The sequence below is a fragment of the Triturus cristatus genome, chromosome 4_2 (genome assembly GCF_964204655.1).
Source record: "Triturus cristatus chromosome 4_2, aTriCri1.1, whole genome shotgun sequence".
NCBI lineage: Eukaryota > Metazoa > Chordata > Amphibia > Caudata > Salamandridae > Triturus > Triturus cristatus.
The window spans coordinates 137,329,386-137,351,518 of NC_140586.1; the positions used below are offsets into that span (position 1 = coordinate 137,329,386).

The 22,133-nt window shown below is 45.3% G+C and overlaps 1 protein-coding gene across 7 annotated transcripts in view; it reads left to right on the top strand.

Annotated features, from left to right (window-relative positions):
- The window catches only part of AGAP2 (ArfGAP with GTPase domain, ankyrin repeat and PH domain 2), an 897,926-nt gene that overhangs the window by 772,510 nt on the left and 103,283 nt on the right, over positions 1 to 22,133 (top strand). For 3 of the 7 annotated variants that reach the window (XM_085600818.1, XM_085600814.1, XM_085600817.1), the window contains 2 exons: positions 12,127 to 12,278; positions 13,441 to 13,531. In XM_085600818.1, the coding sequence (XP_085456944.1) occupies positions 12,127 to 12,278; positions 13,441 to 13,531 (243 nt within the window). Of the gene's footprint in view, positions 1 to 8,454; positions 8,515 to 12,126; positions 12,279 to 13,440; positions 13,532 to 22,133 lie in introns of all 7 variants that reach the window. The other 4 variants (XM_085600812.1, XM_085600816.1, XM_085600813.1 and 1 more) reach the window with 3 other exon arrangements.

Sequence of the window (22,133 nt, forward strand, 5' to 3'; positions counted from 1 at the left end):
AAACTTCAGGGGCCCAAAAGGCCCAACTGCAGAGAGGCTAGAAGCACCTGCTCTTGAAGCATGGAGTGCAGGCATTACAGATGCAAGAGTCCCAGCTGTGAAGGTACCGCCCACCCAGTACACCACCACCAGATACAAGCTTCATGAAATTAAGTAGCCAGGGTGCTGAGGGGCTAGTATTTGTAACCAGGCACACCACTGAGGTTTGCAAGCTCTACCGACTATAGTGGACCATTTGCACTATTTCCATCCACCCAGCATACCAGAACCATGTGCAAGCGTCAATGACTCAAGGAGCCTGGCTGCAGAGGCACTAGTACCACCTGCGCTGAGCCCCACCAGCTGCTGCAAGATTCACAGACTCAATGTGCCAAACTGCAGCGGGGCTTCTAACACCTGCTCTGGAAACCAGAAGTGCAGTCATCACAGACTTATGGGCCCAGCTCCGAAGGTGCTTGTACCGCCCACCCAGCACACCACCTGGTTTCTATTTCAAGGACTCAGTTGGCCTGGCTGCCGTGTGGCTAGTACCGCTTAGAGTACTCAAGGGGCCTGGCAGTAGAGGCACTAGTATCGACCATTTGGTACTCCTACACCAGGTGCAAGATTCACAGGCTCAAGGAGCTTGGCTGTGTCACCACTGGTACACCTTCATCTGTTTGAAAGCTTCATGGTGCTAGCACTGCCCATCCAGTTCATAACTGCTGGGAACATGCTTCACAGACTCAAGGGTCCTGACTGCATGGGAGCTATTAAAGCCATCCTGGTACAGCAACATGAGTGCAAACTTCACAGACACAAAGGGCTCAGCTCTGGAGGTCTTATTACCACTCTCCTGGTAAACTGCGAGCAGGTACAAGTTTTACAGACTCAAGAGGCCCAGCTATGGAGGCAAAAGTACTGCCACATAGTACACCACCACTGGATGTGAGTGCGTGCTTCGTGGACTCAAGTGGCCCAGGTGCAGAGGGGCTAGTATGGCCCGACAGGTACCACACAACCATGTGCAAGCGTCATGGACTATTGTAAACCGGTTGCAGAAATGCTAGTACTGCCCACCTGGTATACCACGACTGGGTGCAAGCTTCACGGACTCAGGGGCCTGGGTTTCAAGGTGCTAGTACCCCCCCCCCCCCCCAGTACACCGCCACTGGGTGCAAGCTTAACGGGGTCCAGGCGTCTGTCAGTGAAGGCACTTGTACAGCCTGGTAGGTATACCACCACTGGGTGCAAGCTTCATGGCTTTAACAGGCCCAGTTGTGGAGGGACTAGTACAACCGGTCCAATGCAACACCAGTGAGTGTTTGTTGAACTCCAAGAGCCTGCTTGCGTAGGGGCAAATAACACCCTGTTGGTAGACTACGAAAGCAAGCTTCACTGACTGAAGAGGCTGGCTGACACTCCTCCACAACTGCGGAGGAGCCACCGCTGTCCAGAAGTGATAAACAGAGAAGCATATGAGTTTCACTCATGCATGCTGATGTTAGTTTCATTCATGAATCCTTCCATGCCCTCAGATGCAGAGTTCATCGGCATATTGAACGAACATGTTTGCATATGTGCAGAACGTGGAGGTGGGAGGGCAGTGAGGGATTTGCAGTTAGATAGATTATCTACCAGAAAGTGGTTCCAAAGGTATGTACCTTGTTCATCTGATGGATACTTGTAACTGCAGAATCTCACCTTGTGAACAGATACCGAAGCTGTACCTTTCAAGGTGATGAGTCTGTGGAATGGCTCAGACTAAAGGGTCCCACAGGATCGAGCAGTCCACATGTTAATCTCGATGGACCTCACTGTGGTGGCACTAGTGCTTCACTTCATGAACGTGTGCACGCATTCCCTTGTTGCCGCCTGACAGGTATCCAGGTGGGCACTGTCTGTGCCAATGCAGTGGTAGTAGCTTTGGCTCTGGTGGAGTGAGTCTTGAGGCCTTCTGGAGACTGTTTCTTAACAAACTTGTAGCAGATCTTAAAGCAGAGAACTATATTTCGATGGATGGTCTGTTTGTGTGCCATCATGCGCCCCAAAGAACCCCAAAAAGAGCTGATAATACACCAGGTGTTCTTGTCAATGTAAAAGTAAAAACTGAGGGCTCTCTTGGAGTCCATCCGATGGAGTCTCTCTTGCTCTTTCGAGAGCTGTGACAGAGCAAAGAATGTCAGAAGCTTGATGGCTTGTCCAACATGAAAAAGCATCACCACCTTTGGTAGGAAAGTAGCTCAAGCTCACCCATTATGCAGATGTTATCGAAACCAGGAAGACCATTTTAGGATGAGTAGGTGTAATTGACAACTGTGCATTGGTTCAAAAGGAGTAAACATTAGAAACATGCCAACCAGATTTAAGTCTTAATATGGCGTTAAGGAGGGGTTAGATAGAATCAAGTGCTGTAAACGTTTTAGGAAACACATCACAGCTGGTGATTTGAATAAAAGAAGCTGGTTCTGCAAGCATAAAAAAGTTGAAAAGGCCGACAAGAGCAAGACCATGCCGGGTTAAAAACGAAATAAACAACAACACATCTGAAAGTTTTGCTTGCAGCGGGTCCAACTGATTGGTCCTGCCCCAGATCACAAACTTGCTTCAGAGTGCTGCATACACAGATTTAATTGAAGGACTCCCAGCTGCTAGAATGATCTCAACCACCTCAGGAGGATCAAAAGTGATGAACTGTCACAACTTAATCTCCATACATGGAGACGCAGCACAGACCCGGGTGCAGAACCCTGCCCTGCTACTGGAACAGGAAGTCTTTGCAAAGTGGCATCCTGATTGGAGGATGGATGCTTAAGCCCAGATGTTCCGGGTGGCATACTTTCCTGGCCCAATCCTGAGCCACTAACATGACTTGGACCTGGTCGTTCTTTGTCTACTTCTGAACTCAGGGTAGGAGAGGTAGTGTCTGGAAGGTATGCAGGAGTCCTGTCATCCAGGCGAGGCAGAATGCATCTCCGAGAGAGAGCCAAAGTGCTAAAATTGTGCGTTATCCGCAGTGACAAAGAGACAGAGCCAGGAAACTGCTTTAAGCCACCTCCGGGGATAACTGCAATTTGTGATCCACTGGGCACTGCCGGCTGAGTTCATCTGCCTTGGCATTTAAAGATCCTACTAGGTAGAGTACCACCAGATAAAAACCCTGAAGATTCAGCATGCTCCAGAGGTGCAGCGCCTCTTGGCACAGGACCCAGGACTCTACATTACCCTGCTTGTTGGAGTACCATATGGCAGCAGTGTTGTATGTGAGAACCTGCACCAGCTTCCCCTTGATGGAGGGCAGGAAGGCCTTCAATGCAAAGTGAATCTCCTGCAACTCCACCAAGTTCATATGGAGGCAAGACTCTGCTGTAGGCCAGCGTCCGCAGATCTCCACCTCTCCCAGATGACCTCCCGAACCCAGGAGCAATGCATCTGTCATCACTGTCAACTCTGGGTTGGGAAAGGAGAGTGATCTACAGGTGTTCCAATTGTGGTCAAGCAGCCACCACTGTAGGTGTTTTTCAGTCTCCTTCGACACCTGGATTGAATCTGACAGGTTCCCTTGGTGATGGGACGCCTGAGACTTCAAGTCCATCTACAAAGCTTGCATGTGCCACCTGATGTGCTAAACAAGCAGGATACAGGAGGCTAGTAGGCTCAGAAGCGTTAGAGCCATCCTCACTGAGGACCAGAACAGGGGCTGAAACATTGGGATCATAGCCTGAATGTCTTGGACTCATTCGCCCGGATGAAAAGCTCAAAATCGCAGTGTCCAGGACTGTTCTGATGAAGGGGATCCTCAGCGATGAAGTCAGCTGTGATTTTGGCAGACTGATTAAGAATCCCAAATATGTCAAAGGTTCACCATCGTCTGAAGGTGGTACACAACTACCTACGACAAGCCTGCCTTCAACAGCCAGTCATTGAGGTAGAGGAAGACTAGTATGTCATATTATGCTATGCTATGCAGATTTGTAGAGCACCCTATCACCTGTGAGATAATCCTGACACTCACCAGATGTGACTCTAGTCAACACTATAGTCTAGTCGGAATACTCGAAAAGCCAAGGACTAAGCTTCTTGTGGTCTTCAAAAAAAGTGAAAAGGCTCGTATGTGTAACTGCAGGTCGTTCCATGCTTTATATGTGTGATGTAGGAGAAGGCAGGTTCTGGTTTTCTGTATGCATGGGATGTGTGTAAGGAGAGGTTCAGCCGAGCGGAGGTGCTTGGAATATATGTGAAAGCAGATGCAATTGATGAGGTATGCTGGGCTAGTGTTATTTAGTGCCTTGAAAATGCGTCTGAGGAGTTTGAATTTTGCTTGTTTGTGAATGGGGAGCCAGTGGAGCTCCTTCAGGTGTGGTGTGATATGAGTGTGGCGTGAGGCGTTGAGAGTGAATCTGGCAGCTGTGTTATGATTGGTCTGCAGACTTCAAGTGAGTTTTTATTAATCGAGGCATAGAAGGTGTTCACAAAGTCCAGCTTGCTTGTGACTAGGGCATGCGTGATGGGTTTCTGGGTGCTGACTGGAAGCCATGTGAAAATCCCCCTCAGCATCTTCAGGGTACGGAAGCATGATGCAGTGACAGCGTTAACATGGGCAGTCTTGTTAGGTTTGCTGTCCATGAGGATCCCGAGGTTCTTGGCGTGAAGGTGTATGTCGGTCCTAGCTCTTTTGGCCACCAGGTGGAGGCCCATGGTTAAATGCTCTTCCTGAAGATCACAATTTCGGTCTTGTCGGTGTTCAGCTTCTGATTAGTGTTGGTCTTCATCCAGTGGGCAATTTCAGTCATGCAGGCATTCAAATTGATCCAGGTACTGGGTGTCTTGTCTGTGAGAGAGAGAATGAGCTGTGTTCCGTTAGCATAGGTTTGGATGTTGATGTCATGGAAGCGGATGATTCTGGCTAGAGGGATCATGATAACATCAAAGAGGGTCTGGCTCAGGGAGGATCCTTGAGGAACTCTGCAGATGAAGTCATGGGTATCCAGGGCATATGATGCCAGGTTAATGACTGGGGCCTTCCAGTCAGGAAGGATCAGATCACCTGGGTGCGTGACCTTGGATTCCAATGGGAGACCATGTCAAACACTGCAGATAGGTCCTAAAGGATGAGGGCCCTTCAAATTGATGCAAATGTCATCCGTGGAGGCAGTGAGGGCAGTTTCCATGCTGTGGTTGGGTCTGAAAACAAACTGAGTGGTGTTGAGAAGTTGGTGATCATTGAGGTATTCTGTGAGGCGTCTGTTGATGATTTTCTATAAGATCTTGGCAGGGGATGGTAGGAGGGAGATCGGTCTGTAATCGGCAATCTTTAAAATGTCTAGGGAAGGTTTCTTCAGCAATGGGAAGACATTTGTGTGTTCCCAAGCATCTGGGAAGGTCACAGAAGAGGTAGATGTAATCAGAATAGGGGCAAGCATGGCGGTGATGGGATTGCTGTCCTCTGAAGTAGGCGTGGTGGAAGCACAGGTCCAATGGAGTCCCTGAGTGAGTGGGATTCATGGCGGTGATGATTTCTTCTGGCCTGATTTTGGGCCATGTGGTTAGCATTGGTTCATTGAATTAGATCAGGAGGACTTTGGCAAGGTTTGTCAGGTCTGGTTGCAGGTTTAGGTTGCTGAACATGGCGATAAATATGTTGCTGACGAATTTAGAGAGATTGTTGTAGAGGACCTGCCAGCGGGTGATTTTGTTGGAGGCAGCACCTGGTGAAGTGAAATCGTTCACAATGGCCAAGAATTCTTTGTTTCTGTTGTTGCTGGCATCAATGTGGTCTTCCAGAGTGGCATGTATTGGGGGCCTGATAATTTGGTGGTAGCATCTCTAGGGAGATTTGAAACTGCTCCTGTCTGCATTATCCTGTTTCATTTTCAATTTGTGCTCCAGTTGTTTGCAATGTGTTTCATCAGTCTGAGTTCCTCCATGTACCAACTGGCCTGGTGTTTAGACCATTTTGTATTACTGAGTTTGAGGAGGGACAGTGAGTCAACACTGGAGGTGATTCAATTGTGAATTTTTGGCTTTGGGGTGGCTTTTCTGCTTGTGGGTCGAGGGGTGTTGACAGTTGTGCTCAAGTCCTTGTTGGTGATGCTGCTCCACTTTCGGTGGGCTAGTCTAGCTGTGATGCATGTGCATCGGGTGAGGGACGTTGATGCTGAACTTGATGAGGGCGGGGTCTGTCCAGGCGACGGGTGTGGACTCTCGACTTGGATGTTGCCAAAGAAGGTGGAAAATAGGGTCCAGTGACATAGGTAGGTCCCATTATTCATTGGGTGAGGCCCAGGCTTCCAGGGTCTTCAATTAATGCTTTTCAGTTTACATCAGCATGGTCTTCCAGGTTAAAGTTCAAGTTAACAAGTAGGATGTATTGCTAGCGTTGAGGGCTAGTGGTGCGACGATGTCCATGATTGTGTTGGTGAAGTCAGTGCGTGTTCCAAGTGGTGTGTAGATAAGAGTGTAATTTAGGGTGAAGTTGGTTGTGACATGGAGCTTGAACAAAGGGTAGACCTTGAACAACACATTTTCGATGTTGGTTGTATCCCTGACCTCTGAAGATGGGCAAGCGACCCACCATAACCTTTGTCATCCCCTGAGAGGCACTGGGGAGGCCACAAAAGAGCACAGGAGGATGTGAAAATAGGTCTCCTACAGTTACAACAACACCATCCAGTCAGTGGGATCCAGGTCAAAGAACCTGGGCCAGCATGAGCATTTCGAATTTGACGTTTTGCAGAAAGGCATTGAGAGGGTGAAGATCCAAACTAGGACGGAGTCCTCTGTCTTTCTTCTGCACAAAAAAATAGTGAGAAGAGCACCCAGTTTCTAATTCCCAGGCACATACCACCTCTATGGCTCTTTTGTCAAAAAGAACCTGCACTTCCTGGCACAAAATAAACATATGGTCCTCTGAGAAGTGATCTGAAGTAAGGTGCAGGTGTGGTGGGTAGAAAAGGAACGGAAGGGTGTAGCCCCGCTGGATAATTTGCAGGACCATTCTGTTGGATGTAATTTGTTGCCACTCCTACAGGAAGTAGCTGATCCTGACCTCTGTTGGATGGCTGTGTGCCAGTAAGGGTGCCCTGAAGGGGCTTGGAGGTTGTTCCCAAAGGGGCAGAAGATTGAGATGGTTACTGCCCCTGGTTGTCAGGTCATTGTCTGTTGGGCCTGCAGCCAAACCTCAAAAGGAATGGGAGGCCTGTTGTGTGGGCAGTGCAGCACAAAGTTACTGATAGGCTAAACCCCTGACATATCCCTGAAAAGGATGAGATTGTTGAGGGGATTGCCTGTCTGGAGCTGAAAGGTTCAAGGAACATGCAATGGCCAGCCTTTCTTTAAAACGCTCTAGTGCCGAATCTGCCTTCTCACCAAACAGACAAGAGACAGTCGAAAGTCTTTCTATCAAGTATTCCTGGACATCTCGCGAGAAGCAAATGGACCTCATCCATCCAGATTTAGTGTTGAAGCACCATGTTGGTTCCCACCGCCCTACTTAGATGGTCTATGGTGTCCAGGCCCAAGCGGATGACAAATTTGGACACATAACGAATTGTTCGGACTGAGAAAGCCCATAGGTGTTGAGGGAACATAGGTAAGATCTCACACACCATGCCCCATAGTGCATGAAAATAGTGACCTAGCAAACAACTTTCACTGACTTACCTCAAAGCGGAGCTGGTTGAGGGAAACATACACTTTCCAAATGTGTCCACTCATTTGACTCCCTGCCAAGGAGTGTGATTGGTAACTTGTTAGAGTTAACTCTAGAAGTAAGAAGGGCCAGAGCTCTGGATCTACATCTGAAGGTGGGGAAAGAAAGAAACTGATCTTAGCATACATGGGTGACACTTATACGCAACTACGTTTGTCATTTCTGGACAGCCACCTACCTGCACACAGGAGCCCTGCTTTTGAGTTTTCGTGATCTAGTCTGATGCTGGGGGGAAATTCACGAGGTGAGGAATTTGTGAAGTATCCATCAAAAGCATAGAGTACTTGAGATAGTCCCGCCGTCTCCGTTGGCACGCAAATGTAAGATTTGCATAGACACATGAACAATAAAAGAGTCAATTTCAACAGGAATTATCTCTTCTCTATGTGTATGCTTCTTAAATGTTGATTGTTAAATAAGCAACTACCTCTCATTTACTCTGTTCAAACTTCTGAAAGTCTAGTTTTTGATGAATGAGGAGTACGTTTTTATTGTATCAGTATACTTATGGCGTGCTCCTGTTCCCTACACTGTATTAGTTGTTTTTTCTATTTAGTTCTGAAATTCACTTGTTAGTACATGGATCCTGAGCCAACGTTGCTTAGTAATTTCCCTGGAACTCTTCCATGGTGCTCGCTTTTCCGTGATAGAGTTCCTCCTTTTACTTCCCTTCACTGTCTGCTTTAATTCTCAGCTTTTTTGTTTGTAATTCTTTGCCTTTATTCTCTTCTTCGTCTTCCTGCTTCCCGGAACCTCCCCGACAGCCAAGCGTAAAATGTGGAAATTAAAAACCTTTGGTAGTTTAAGAAATATATATAAAACAGGTAAATGGCTCGGCCAGACATCTCCATGTGACGTGATCTTGTGACCCCCTCACTCATGCATGAAACGGATAACCATCGTGGGATGTCTTGATGTTTTTGTTGTTGGACTTGTTCTGTACTGTGAGTCTTTTGTACTCCAATGTTCATATAGTAGCTGCAGATATTCAAATGTGAGCTTTCTTTGATCTAAAAGCAATCTTCAGAGCATGCATGATACTTCACCACTGTTAGCAAGATATGCAAAAACATTCGGTCTACTACCCCTGTCCTGGACTCATTTACTATGGGCCTGATTTAGATCTCGGCGGACGAGTTACTCAGTCACAACAGTGACGGATAACACGTTTACTTAAATATAAATCCCATAACATATAATGGGATTTATATTTCGGCAGACAGATTATCCGACATTGTTGTGATGAAGTAACCTGTTTACCAAGATCTAAATCAGGCCCATATGTGTTATTTTGTACAATAATGCTATACTACAAGTGGTGAGCTATTTTGTAACATTTCATTCTTAGTGTGGTCAGTGCTTGTTAGAGGCCTCAAAATAAGTCTTCACATTGTTAATAAATGTGTGCACATGGATTGTTACTGTTGCAAAACAGCACCAGCTGACACCAAAAAAATGGAACACACATCCACATATATAATATTGTGTTGAACAGCACATGGATGCAAATTAGCACAGACCGAAAACAAAAAATACCTCAACCCAAGCCACTTTATTTAATTTGGCTCCTAGATGTAAAGATGAAACAATACCTCATCAGCCAGGCTAGCTTGAATCCAGTGGCACAGCGAGCAAGGGACACCCGTCTATATCCTTGACCAGTTAGAGCAAACATACCAAACCTAACAAGACGATGTATGGAGTGCTGTAACTTTTCAACCACTCACCCCCAGTCAAGATATCTAGGTTTAGTCCATCGTTCCTTTGCTCACTATGCCACCCCAGTTTGGACCCAGCCATATGCAAATCAGTCTTGATCCTGATCCTCATGGGAACAGGCCAGCCCTCACTGCCAGGCCAGGTCCTCCCTGGACCAGAAACAAGCATCCGGGACCGGTTTTGGGGTATCACCCCTCATCAGCCAGGCTTGCTTGGATCCAGTGGCACAGCAAGCAAGGGTTAATATGGTTCTCGTGTATCCGATTTCCTCCTATCCCCAATCAACAGAAACAGCACCACCTACAGGTAGGACATAAACTGTGCAAACAGATTTTTTTATATATTGAGCCAAGAGAACCACAATGTGTCTCTTTGGGTCCTTCACCGTTCCCCTTACATAGACTGGTAAGGACTAAAACCTATGGTGCTGTTAAATTCTGAATTACGCTGGAGAATTTGTCTTTTCATGCACCTAAAGCATATTGTGGTTGGGTAGGTTTGGCACAATGAATACATGACTAGTCTTTACATTAGTAAATGGATTGGGGTATTGCTCATTTCACCTGCACAGAGTATGAGGACATTTAACACCACTGATACACACAGTTAGCACTCATGTGTGGAATAATTCTGTATCCTATCAGGAGTTCCCTGCTTTGTGCAGGGATAGTGTGACCCTGTTTCCAACTGTGGCTGCAGCAAAGGTGTAGCCCTGGATTCCCTTACATAACAGAAAGATTTCCTCTAAGCTAGAGGGCCCTTGGAATACTGACCTGAAGTCAACAAACGTAGTGGTACTACTCTGATTACTCTTCTAAATAACATCTTATTTATCACAAGATACGTCCCAAAGAATCTCTGATTTGCATACATCTGTATTTTGTTCGTCACTGTGGGAATTAGTTATTCCAGGTTGTTGGAGGCATCTCCCCTCTTACACTGTGAGGACTGCTGAGTTCTAACCCTATCCAAAACATCTACCCCACAAATGCTAAGCAGTTCCATCAACACATCCAACCTTGACTTAAATACAGCAGGTTGCACCAGCACTTATGAAGAATTCGTACTGCATAAAAATGAGGAACCCTAACCATGAAAATGAGGTACCAACCGAGATTTTACAAGAAGCAAGCGGCACACGTCGCACTTCTAAGAGACTGCCAAAACTGTTAACACAATGTTATGGGTTTGCCTTCCAACCAGTGTGGCTATTCTGCCATTTCTTTCTTCTCCTCTGTGACAAATTTATTGTCTAATGCAGAATGAGTTATCGACAACAGGGGCAGCCCTAAGACCTGAACCTGGGGCAAAGTAAATACTAGAATCCTGACAATGGTTCAAGTATAATGCTTAAAGTAACAAAACATACCTAATAACGTACCCAAAGAATTTTTAAGTTATACAAAAAAGAAGAAAAGAAAGAAGGAAAAACCAACATAATTTCTCATAAACAGTAAGAAAGGGGTGCCCAAATACTGTTTAGATAAATGATACTCATGTATAAATTATCTCATTACATAGAAAATGTATTAACAAAAGATAGAAAATCAAGACAGTATTATAATGATAATGGCGCTCAACAAGTTACACAAACAACAAAAAAAATACAAACAATACAATGTGTAATCTAAAGGTGGCTGAGGAAAAAATTGTACAAATGAGAAGTTCAGGACAAAACAGAAACAACACACAGCGTCCTCTTAAATTAAGGCCACATGTAGGTGTCGACGGCATTTCGACCATATTGAAATTAGATGGTTATCATCAGGACAAAACAATAACTATTGGAGCATCCAAGGAAGTTCAATAAAGCATCTATTCCTAAAGTAGGTCCACAGCAAAAAAATTAATGAATTTCATTCATAAGAAGTCCGGAAGCTTTTCTGTACAATTAAGGTTTCGCCTTATCCAGCACGGTATGTGGCATATCAAAAGGCATAGGTCTAAATATCTCGATACAGGCGAATCACGAGAGACTGTCACCAAGCAGCTAAACAATTAACTATTCTGTTTCTTCAAGTTAAGCAGGGATCAACACCAATTTCTGGCCTGTGTTGTTTCTGTTTTGCCCTGAACTTCTCATTTGTACAATTTTTTCCTCAGCCACCTTTTGATTACACATTGAATTGTTTGTATTTTTATTGTTGTTTGTGTAACTTGTTGAGCCCATTATCATTATATTACTGTCTTGATTTTCTATCTTTTCTTAATACATTTTTTATGTAATGAGATAATTTATACATGAGTATCGTTTATCTAAACAGTATTTGGGCACCCCTTTCTTACTGTTTATGAGAAATTATGTTGGTTTTTACTTCTTTTTTTATGTTTTGTATAATTTAAAAATTCTTTGGGTATGTTAGTATCTATGTTTTGTTACTTTCAGTATTATACTTAAACCATTGTCAGGATTCTAGTAATGCAGAATGAGAGCATCTCTCTGCCTCCTAAAAACGTATCTAGAGGATCAGTCATCGCTCAATTCATTTGGTCCGTTTTTCAAGCTTTTCCAATAAATGAATATCCTTTGTCAAAAGTATGGTGCCCATATTAAATATAATATTCTCACAGTGGCCAGACTAGTGCCTTGCAGAAACCTTCTCTCTTTATCTCTACTATCCGTGCCCTTTGTAATGTAGCATGAGAGACACCTTCCTTTAAGAGCCCTATATTGGTGTTTGTGTTTTGTGATAACAGTCAGTGACCATTTTTTTCAGAAGAGGAGAACTTTGAGTTCATCATAGTGTCCAGCACGGGACAGACTTGGCATTTTGAGGCCAGCAGCTTCGAAGAGAGAGACTCCTGGGTGCAGGCCATCGAAAGCCAGATCCTTGCAAGCCTTCAGTGCTGCGAAAGCAGTAAAAATAAGGTAAGGTATCTATTTGGGAAAACCGTCTCCCACCCTTTAGCGTTGGTGTCAGGGTAGGGTCAAATGCATGTGCACTGTAATAAGGACGATCTTCATTTAATTTTTACTAGGAAGACACTGCCCCCCCTTTACAGCTGTTGCTCATTGATAAGACTATACTTTTTAGCTCTCAAGTACACATACACACATCAGATAGCATGTACGAATTATAATTTTAGGGTTTTCTTTTTTAAATTCAATTCGGGTTTGATACTGACAATAATATGAATCATGATTCAGGTGTAATTTTTCGCTGCGAGCAATGACTCCTTTGTCAGTGTTTAGCTATCTAAGCCAACATTATAGGGCCTTGCCCGCTGAAACGAAGAAGTCAATTACCTCCTTTTTCATGTTCCCATTACAGAAGCATGTTCAAGTAAATGGCCCTCAAGCAACACTAAATTTCCCACACACTTTAGGTAGCACACATTTCTAAAGCAATTTGGGGGAGGCGTTTTGGGCCCGGTCATATAAAAAGCACAATGACTCACATGGCCCACTTCTAACAGTAGAGGAGGACGGCCCCTTCCAGTGTCCAATACTAGGCTGGTGGAAACAAACACAAAATCTATCAGAGGTGCAACTAGAGCCAAATTTCCGGGGGAGCTACGAAAAATTTCGGGGGGGGGCTGACTCTTCCAGTAATATGCAGAGTGGAGCCACACACGAGGGGGGGGGGGGGGGGGGGGGGAGCTGCTGAAGCGCTTTGAGTCCACTAGGCGTTGCGCACCTGAAATCCATCCAGTGCCGCCAATGTCTCTTCAGCCGGGTTTGCGCCTGTGCATCACGAGGAAGGCCTTATAGAGGGGGTCTGTTGTTCCCCTTCTTATGGTTAGGTCACCTCTAGCATGTGGAAGGATGCGGCTGTGGGCCTCTGCTGTCCCACTCAGATACCGTGCGTCAGCGCGTGGCAGCCCAACAGGCCGCTGCGTTATTCTTGGAATCAGGCGCGTGAGGCAGGTTTGCGCGCGCTACCACTTTAAGTACCATGTGTGAAAGCAGAAGTGTACCCTTGTACAGTGTATTTGAGTGGGAATATCTGGATTAAAATCAGATTTCTGGTTCTGGTGACTTTTACGAACCATTTTAACCAGTTCCGTTTATTGCTTCCTCTCCACTGTAGGCGCGCATGGACAGTCAGAGCGAGGCTGTTGCTATCCAAGCTATCCGCAACGCCAGAGGCAATGCATTCTGCGTGGACTGCGATGCTCCAAGTAGGTCGTCAAAGTGTTTGTCGTCTTGTGTTGTTAACGTGCCAATGCTTTAGCGCTGCATTGTTATCTTCTGTGCCTACATGCACGTGTCTGCCATTGTAACTTGTGAACTTTTAACTTGTTTCAGCAAAATGCACACAACACATCACACCAAGGCAAACGTTGGCAACTCTTCCAGTCGCTACAGAGCTGTATTGAACATGTATATACCCCCATCACCCGCAGCCCCCGATGACACCAGAAGCATCGGGGCCCAATTTATATGATGGACAGTTCGCAAACTAGGAGGTGATAATTGCACCGTGACTGGGTTGCGAACTGCCCTTCATTCTGAATGTATTCACTGCATTTATCACAATGTACCCGGGTAAATTGTGTGCTGATACTCTGGACAGTACGCTCCCTGCCCCCTTTTGTGATTGGCTCCTTTCACTTATTGGGCTGGTAAGGTTATTGGAAAATGCCCCAGCGCTCTGGAAGTGGTACAGTAACCAGAGAAGACTGTAAGCAGCATTGTCAACACCCCAAAATTTAAGGTGTTAATCTATGCTGAAGAAGGACAGATATCCTGAAACACATTTCTAGAGATACCCAGCTCGGCTGCACCAACAATGATGAATGTTTAGGACGTTCAACCAGTGGCGACTGGCATCTAAAGGGAGGGGGGTGGGGCTTAAATAAAATAATAAAATGAAACACCGCGACGCTCTGGATGTCTTCCTCTTCTTTCTTCACCTGCAGCCCGGCCACCTAGAAACTCCCTTGACCAATCCTGGTGCTGCTCTCATACCATGAGCGCAGTGCCCTGATTGGAGGGAGCGGCCTCATTCCGCACTCACAAAGTAAAAAGATCCCTTTCCAATAGACCAGAAAGCAAACGAGGTGACAGAAAAAGTAAACGCACTCGAACTTCAACCAGAGATACTGACAGTCATTAAAGCTTTAGTACGAGTTCATCAACAACTCGATCCTGCTCTCTCTTACTCAAACATATTGCAATACGCAAAAGCAAAGTATTAATACGGAAATACCGATTGGATTGCTGGGGAATGCTATAATTGAAGAAAGTGATTGTCATTTTATTGCGGGTAGCAAATCACCTAATAAAGCAGTTTCACTGACTTTCTATTATAGATTATAAACGGCTGTGATTCATCAACAATGATTCGAGTTTTCCCAGATCAATAAGAGACTACATTGAAACCCATTGTAATTATATCACGGTTGTGAAGAAAACAGTTGTTTTCTTCTGAGTGCTACGTCATTCCAACCGTTAGACGACTTTCTTGAGGGTCTTGAAACAAACAACATTGCAATTTTTGTCATGAAAAAGGTGATGATCTATCAAGCTTCCACCAAAACGCCGCTTCGACAGTATTTTGTGTATTTTTAATCTCTTCTTTTTTAATATATATTGTTTTCTCTATGATGTGTATAATGAAAACAAAATTTATGTATCAATGACCGTATTTGCACTTTAAGAACATACGATTTTTTTTTTAGAATAGTTTTTTAAATAAAATATGATATATTTGATTATATGTTTGATATTGAATTCATTGAGTTTCATTGCAACGCAATACAGCAGTTTGTCAACTGCTGCTAGTGCTTTACTCTGCCTAGTACTGTGTGCTGAGAAAGTACTTTCACCAGACTGAGCTCTGGCAGAACCCTCATTTAGTCAAACGATAACAACGTTTTGATGGGCCTAAGCGCTCTAGAGTTTCACAGAACCTTCGAAAGGAGTTCTGAACATAGTAGTACACTACTCATGGCGAAGCAAGGACTCACAGAGGAAAGGGTGGCTTTAGCCCTGGTGGGACAATTTTTATTGACACCTCCGCCAATGACTTCCTTCTCCATGGATTCCCTCCCTACCGCCCTCCAGGAACGTCCCTCATCTCTCCACAGTCCCCCTCTCACATGCCTTTCATATTTTTTAAAACACTACTCAAACTAGTGTACGGTGTACCATACACATTATACAGAGATAAGGAATCATACATGTGTAAATCAGTCTATAGAAAATGTTACATAAAACAATGAAGATTACTAGGTGTAGGAATAATATGTCATCCATACTTACAGGCAGACACTATTAACAAGTCTTGCGGTTAAAAACCTGGGCTTTAAATTCATTGTGCAACTTTCATTTCACACTCAAATCAACTCTGTGGTGGGTATGGGCTTTGCCCTCCTTCGGGTCCTTAGGAATTTTTTTTCTCTCCTCTCTTTTTAGACTAGACAACATGTGACCCAGGCCTTGATTACCTCAAGACTGGACTATGGAAACAGCCTGTATGCAGGGCTGCCAAAATACCCGATAGACAGGCTACAGTTAGTTCAGAACACAGCAGCACGTACCATCTTTGGGCTTCCGCGCCACTCACATGTCACCGTTCTCCTTCATGGCCTACGCTGGCTTCCAGTTAGGAAGAGGATCACTTTTAAAATAATGCTTTTAACCCAGAAAGCACTTTACGGGACAGGTCCTGGGTATCTTCAAGATAAAATCAAGCCCTTTCTCTCCCTAGAGGAACCTTCGCTCTGGAAATCTTTGTCTGGCCATAGTCCCTCGGATTAAGAAGGCGAGTGTGGGGGGAAGATCATTCTAATTTCTTGGCCCCTCTTTCTGGAATGAACTGCCATTGCCAATTAGGGCCATAAAGGAAATATTTATCTTCCAGAAAAAACTTAAGACTTGGCTTTTTTCCTCAGCTTAGGCTCTTCCCTTCCCGGCATGCAGACTGCTCCCTAGCTGTAGCACCAGGACACTCCTCGGAGTAACATCCGCATTTTATAAATCACCTACATAAACATAAACAGGCAGTATGTTTTAAAAGTGTTTGGCCTGGAGAAGCAGAAACTCAGGATTTAAAATGTACCACAGTGGTTGGGGCCGGCTTTACTAATTGGAATGCAGCTTTACCCTAACGAATCCTTTTTAGCAACATTATGATAATGAGACTGGGAAGAAAAACATAACTTTCTAACCTATACTGTGCAGTTTGCATGCAGCTCTTTGATGACAGTTCATAGGCCACTGTGCTATATTAGGATTGTAACTTATGAACTGCACGTAACAAAGGTATCTCGCTGACAAAAGCAGTAACCCCCTGGCCTATCCACATAAAATACACTCCTGTGATCTGCATTCTTTGCAGAAGGAATATTAAACCTTTGCGCTATTTAATGATGAGTCAAAAGTGCCACTAGACAAATGCCATCTCTCTCCAGCAGAAACATTAATCATTAGAGTTATCTTGGCATTTCTATTGTTGTCTGAAAACTGCTGGACACATAAGGAGCTCTGCAGCAGAGACTTTTAAACCCATAAGTTATTTCTAAAAACAGCCTCCCTCCCCATCCCCAAGCTTTGCACAGGTTGCATAGCCATGAAGCCGGCTCTGCACAGGCATGTATCTGCCAAATAATCCTTTGCTCAATATTGTACGATCATGCTTTTCTAGTATAAGCTTACCACGTGTGGACACAGCACTTATGAAAACCATGCAGCAAATGTCCTGTGCAGCTGCGTTGTGCACCTACCTTGCACTTGTAGTGCTGTAAAGTACTAATTCTGAAAATGACATTTTATTACTGATTATGTTCAGTATTATTTAAAGAAGAGCAAGCGACCAGGAGATTAGAGAAGAGGAGTAGTATCTTATATTGAGACTTTCACTGCAGGTTTCTAGAAATATAAATTTCAGACTATTAGAATGTAAATTTTCACACAGGAGGCATACATAACCCCCAAGGGAGATGTCAATGGAGCTCTAACTCTGAATGTCCCAGATGACAACACTGTGTACAGAACCCCTAGGAGGATGTACCCAGAGCTCTAACTCTCAATGTACCAGATACGAACGCTTTGTACAGAATCCCTGTAAAGATGTACCCTGAGTTTTAACCCTCAATGTCCTTGATGTGAAAATTCCGTACATAACCCCTAAAAAGATGTAGCCGGAGTGCTAACCCTCAATGTCCTATGTACAGAACCTTTAGGATGATGTCCCTGGAGCGCTAACCATCAAGGTCCTAGATGTGTAAACTGAGTACAGGACCCCTAGGAAGAACTACCCAGAGCTCTAACCCTCAATGTCCTAGAAGCGACACTGTGTACAGAATCCCTATGAAGATGTACCTGGAGCTATAACCCCCAATGTCCTAGATGTGTACATTGAGTACAGAACCCTTGAAAAGATGTACCCGGAGCTCTAACCCTCAATGTCCTATTTATAGAACCCTTAGTAAGATGTACCTGGAGCTCTAACCCTCACTATCCTATGTATAGAACCTTTAGGAAGATGTACCTAGAGCTCTAACTCTCATTGTCCTACATGTGAACACTGTACATAACCCCTAGGAAGATGTATCTGGAGCGCTAACTCTTAATGTCCTAGATGTGAGCACTGTGTTTAGAACCCCTAGGAAGATGTACCCATAGCTTTAACCCTCAATGTCCTGTGTACAGAACCTTTAGGAAGATGTACCTAGAGCTCTAACCCTTAATGTCCTATGTACAGTACCCTTAGTAAGATGTACCTGGAGCTCTAACCCTCAATGTCCTATGTACAGAACGTGCCCTTAGGAAGATGTACCTGGAGCTCTAATCCATAATGTCCTATGTACAAAACGCTTAGGAAGATGCACCTGGAGCTCTAACCCTCAATGTCCTATGTACCGAATCTTTAGGAAGATGAACCAAGAGCTCTAACCCTCAATGTGTAAATGTGAACACTGTAGATAATCTCTAGGAAGATGTACCCGGAGCGCTAATTCTTAATGTCCTAGATGTGAGCACTGTGTACAGAACCCCTAGGAAGATGTACCCAGAACTCTAAGGGCCTAATTTAGATCTTGGAGGATGGAATACTCCGTCACAAAGGTGACAGATATCCAGTCCGCCTTATGATCTTCATAGGATTTAATGGGATTGTAATACAACGGACGGGATATCCGTCACGCTTGTGACGTAGTATTATCCTCCGCCAGCATCTAAATCAGGCCCTAACTATCAATGTCCCAAATACGAACATTGTGTGCAGAACCCTGGTTGAAGATGTACCTTGAGCTCTAACCCTCAGTGTCCTAGATGTGAGCACTGTGTACATACCCCCTAAAAAGATGTACACTGAACTCTAACTCTAAATGTCCTAGATGTAAACACTGTGTACGGAATCCATAGGAAGATGTACTCCAAGCTCTAACCCTCAATGTCCTAGAAGCTACACTGTGTCAAGAATCCCTAGGAAGATGTACCCGGAGCTCTATCCATAAATGTCCTAAATGTGTATGCTGATTACAGAACCCCTCAGAAGATGTACCCGGAGCGCTGACCCTCAGTGTCTTGGATGTGAACACTGTGGACATGACCCCTAGGAAGATGTACCCAGAGTACTATCCTTCAATGTCTCAGAAACGAATACCATGTACAGAACTCCTAGGGAGATGTACCCAGAGCTCTAACCCTCAGAGTCCTAGATGTGAATAATGTGAGGGGGAGATCTACTGCATGAAAAAAGACTGCTCAGAAATAAGGACTCAGAAATAAGGACATACTGGAAAAAGTGGTTAAAGTCACAATGTTGGACCTGATACTCATCAGGTAGCATTTCCCTAAACGTTTTGCTTTTTCCACCGGGGTTTAGCTGATTCTCATATGTGGCCTCTTTGCTCTGAGCACTTTCCAACTGTAAATGCAGTGTGAAAGTGCGTGCACCTTCCTACCCCATTGGGGAAGTGGCTCAGACATAATAGTCACTAACAGGGGCCTGTCTGCCAGCCCAGATTGGTGGGTGCGAGCTAGCATCTGTGCTGAGTAAACTCAGCAGCAGCCTGTTAGTGTATGCCACTGTGTGTGCGCACCCGCACCTGTGGTGCCCGTGATCGAGTGTGAAGCCCACCATCGCAGGCGTGCGTTCGCACTGACCCTCATCTTAATTAAACCCATGTCCAGTTTGTCGTTGCAGACCGGTGTGGGCACTCTTGCACCTCTGCTGCTGGAGACCATGTGTCCAACCTGCCATTGCAGGTAGTGTGAGCAATAGTGCACGTGCGCCCAGATGGTGAGGAATATCTGTGTGTGTTTTCACTACCAATGAGACTTGCTCTTCTCATAAGTTGACATGGGGAAGTGATTGACATTTCTTCAGGTTGAAAGGGTGGATTGCAGTGGAGCAGCCTCATGATGTTTCATATCAATGCATTGGCTTTACCAAACCCTATTCAATCGTAAAGGTGATGTTGGCATAGATCACTTAGAGATGCCACTTATGGCATATGGGTATTTCTATGCTCTCAGAGTCCTGTATGCTGTGGTGCCTAGTTCCAGTGGACGCTGGGGTCAGGGGAGCACATCTGTGCATTCCTCAGCAACACCCATAAACCATGGCATGCAATAGGAACAACAGACATCTGCCATTTGAGGGTTGGAGAGAAAAGATAGGAGAGCAAGGTGTATGACACTTGGCCTCATGGCCCATATCATGGCCCCACTAAAGATTAAGATCTACGTTCCACGGCCCTATGGCAGACAGGGCCTACAATTTAGGAGAGATATCTTGAGTTCGAAGGAAAAACCCTACACGGCCCTCTAACTTCAAAGGCACACAATAGTATATCTATATGTGCCATTCTTCAGCAAAGGGTGAGATACGCTTATGGGGACATAGGACCGGAGAACAGGAGTGCATCGTGCACATTGCCATAGGACTGTGTTGTGCACATGGAGAATTACTGCCCACAAAGAGGGCAGAATGTCCTTTCGGAATAGTGGCTGGCCTGGGCTGAGACCTGCTGAAGTGTGGGACCTTGAAGTGGGCTCTCCAAAGGCCCATCTGCAGGCCTCCTGTTCTCTCGGGAATCTCAGGGCCATCAAAGATCTCCCGCTAGGGATTTACACCATCTACCTTACATCTGGAGAACGGTGATCTCTCAAGTGCCCACATCGGCTACTAAATCCCAAAGGGGAGTGTGATGTGAGCGATGAAGTAAGACTTGTGGCTGGAGACCGGACTGTCTAGTGTGGAGCCCAGAAATCTTGCCTGCATCTAAGCCATGTGGTTTCAGAAATGCAGAAACCCTGGCACTCATAAGCATCTTGTTGCTGGTGAGTGGATTCACCGGTTTCAGGATCCCAACTGACCTGCTTCGTCGATCGTGCCGCATCTCTCTCGTGTGACATGCCAACTGCATCCTTATTGCGTGGGGTGTGCGAGTCACAGGGTGCGACCCTTGAAGGTGGAGGTGTACCCGTAGTAGTGCTGCATTCTAACTCGTGTGGCTCGGCTGAACTTGCACCTGTGTTTGTGACCAGACGGGTCTGATGTAACCTAAACATTGTGAACTGGACATAGTGCCTCATTTCCAGGGAGGTTAGGAATTTGTAATTCATTGTGATTGATATCTGAAGTGCTTGGTACGACTCAGTCCAACGTGCACCAGCCACTGTGCCTGGATTTGCTGGTAATGTCCATTATCATCGTGTACCTGTCGGGGTGCCTCATCCTATCGATAGGCTCCCCTGTGTTACTCCCCATTCATTGGTTGTTCCCTTGTTGACCCTAACGGCGACGGAACATCAGCCCTTTCCTCACCTGGCCCCTTCCAACGACATCTTGGTGCTGGGTAGTAGCGAGAGAGATTGACTGGATCGAAGGAACTCTTCCGAGACAGTTCGGAAGTGGGTCAAGAGACTGCGTGACTCCATTGTGTTTTGAGGCCTGTGGAGGAACTACCTGAGATGCTGCTAAACTCCCCTTGTTTAAGTCTACCTGTTAATTAAACTTGCTACATATTCCCACCTGCTTCCCAAAGACCCAGCCTAAGTGACTTTGGTCACTTGCGACCTTGTGTCTGAGAGGCAGGGTTGGTTATTTACCATACGGGGTTTAGGGCAATTGGGGTGAACTGGAGGGTGGAGGGAGGCTGGGGCCATGGAGTCTGGAGACCGTGTTATCCATTGACTTGCTGGGTACCAGTGGCACTTCATTAGGGGGCTGAGTGCGCATGTGTGCAAGTGTGTTCCATATGGACTACGCTGGTTATCTATCATACTGTAGAGCAGTGTGTAATGAGTGTGTGCGAGTGGGAGTGATAGTGTGCAGACCGCCTGTGACTCTGGCCGGCAGTGCTGCATCTTACGTTTATTTGGTGCCAACAGCACAGCACATGAGGCATTGACTTTTCCTGCGTTGCTCTGGCTTGCGGTGTTGCGAAAAAAGTGTTCTTGTTGCATGCATGTACATATTGTTGATATCGTTGTGACATGGGGTGTACCATATAACAGTGTGGGACTGTATTATCTGGGTTGCCAGGGTGGGCCTGAGGTGGGCAGCATGACGCACCACATATGGGTGCTCCCTCTGTGGGGCATGATTCGATTAGGGATTGTCTCCACGTACATACTGTTGACATCATAATTATACGAGTGGGCCTAGTATTGCTAGTAATAATTCCCAATGTGTTTTGTGCCCAAAAGAACGTGATGTTCATGTTATAAAGATTGGATATGTGTGTTTAATACAAATGCTTTTACAAACATCTTGTGTGGTGTCTCTTTTGTGATACTCAGTGTATTTATTGCGACTGTCTGCTA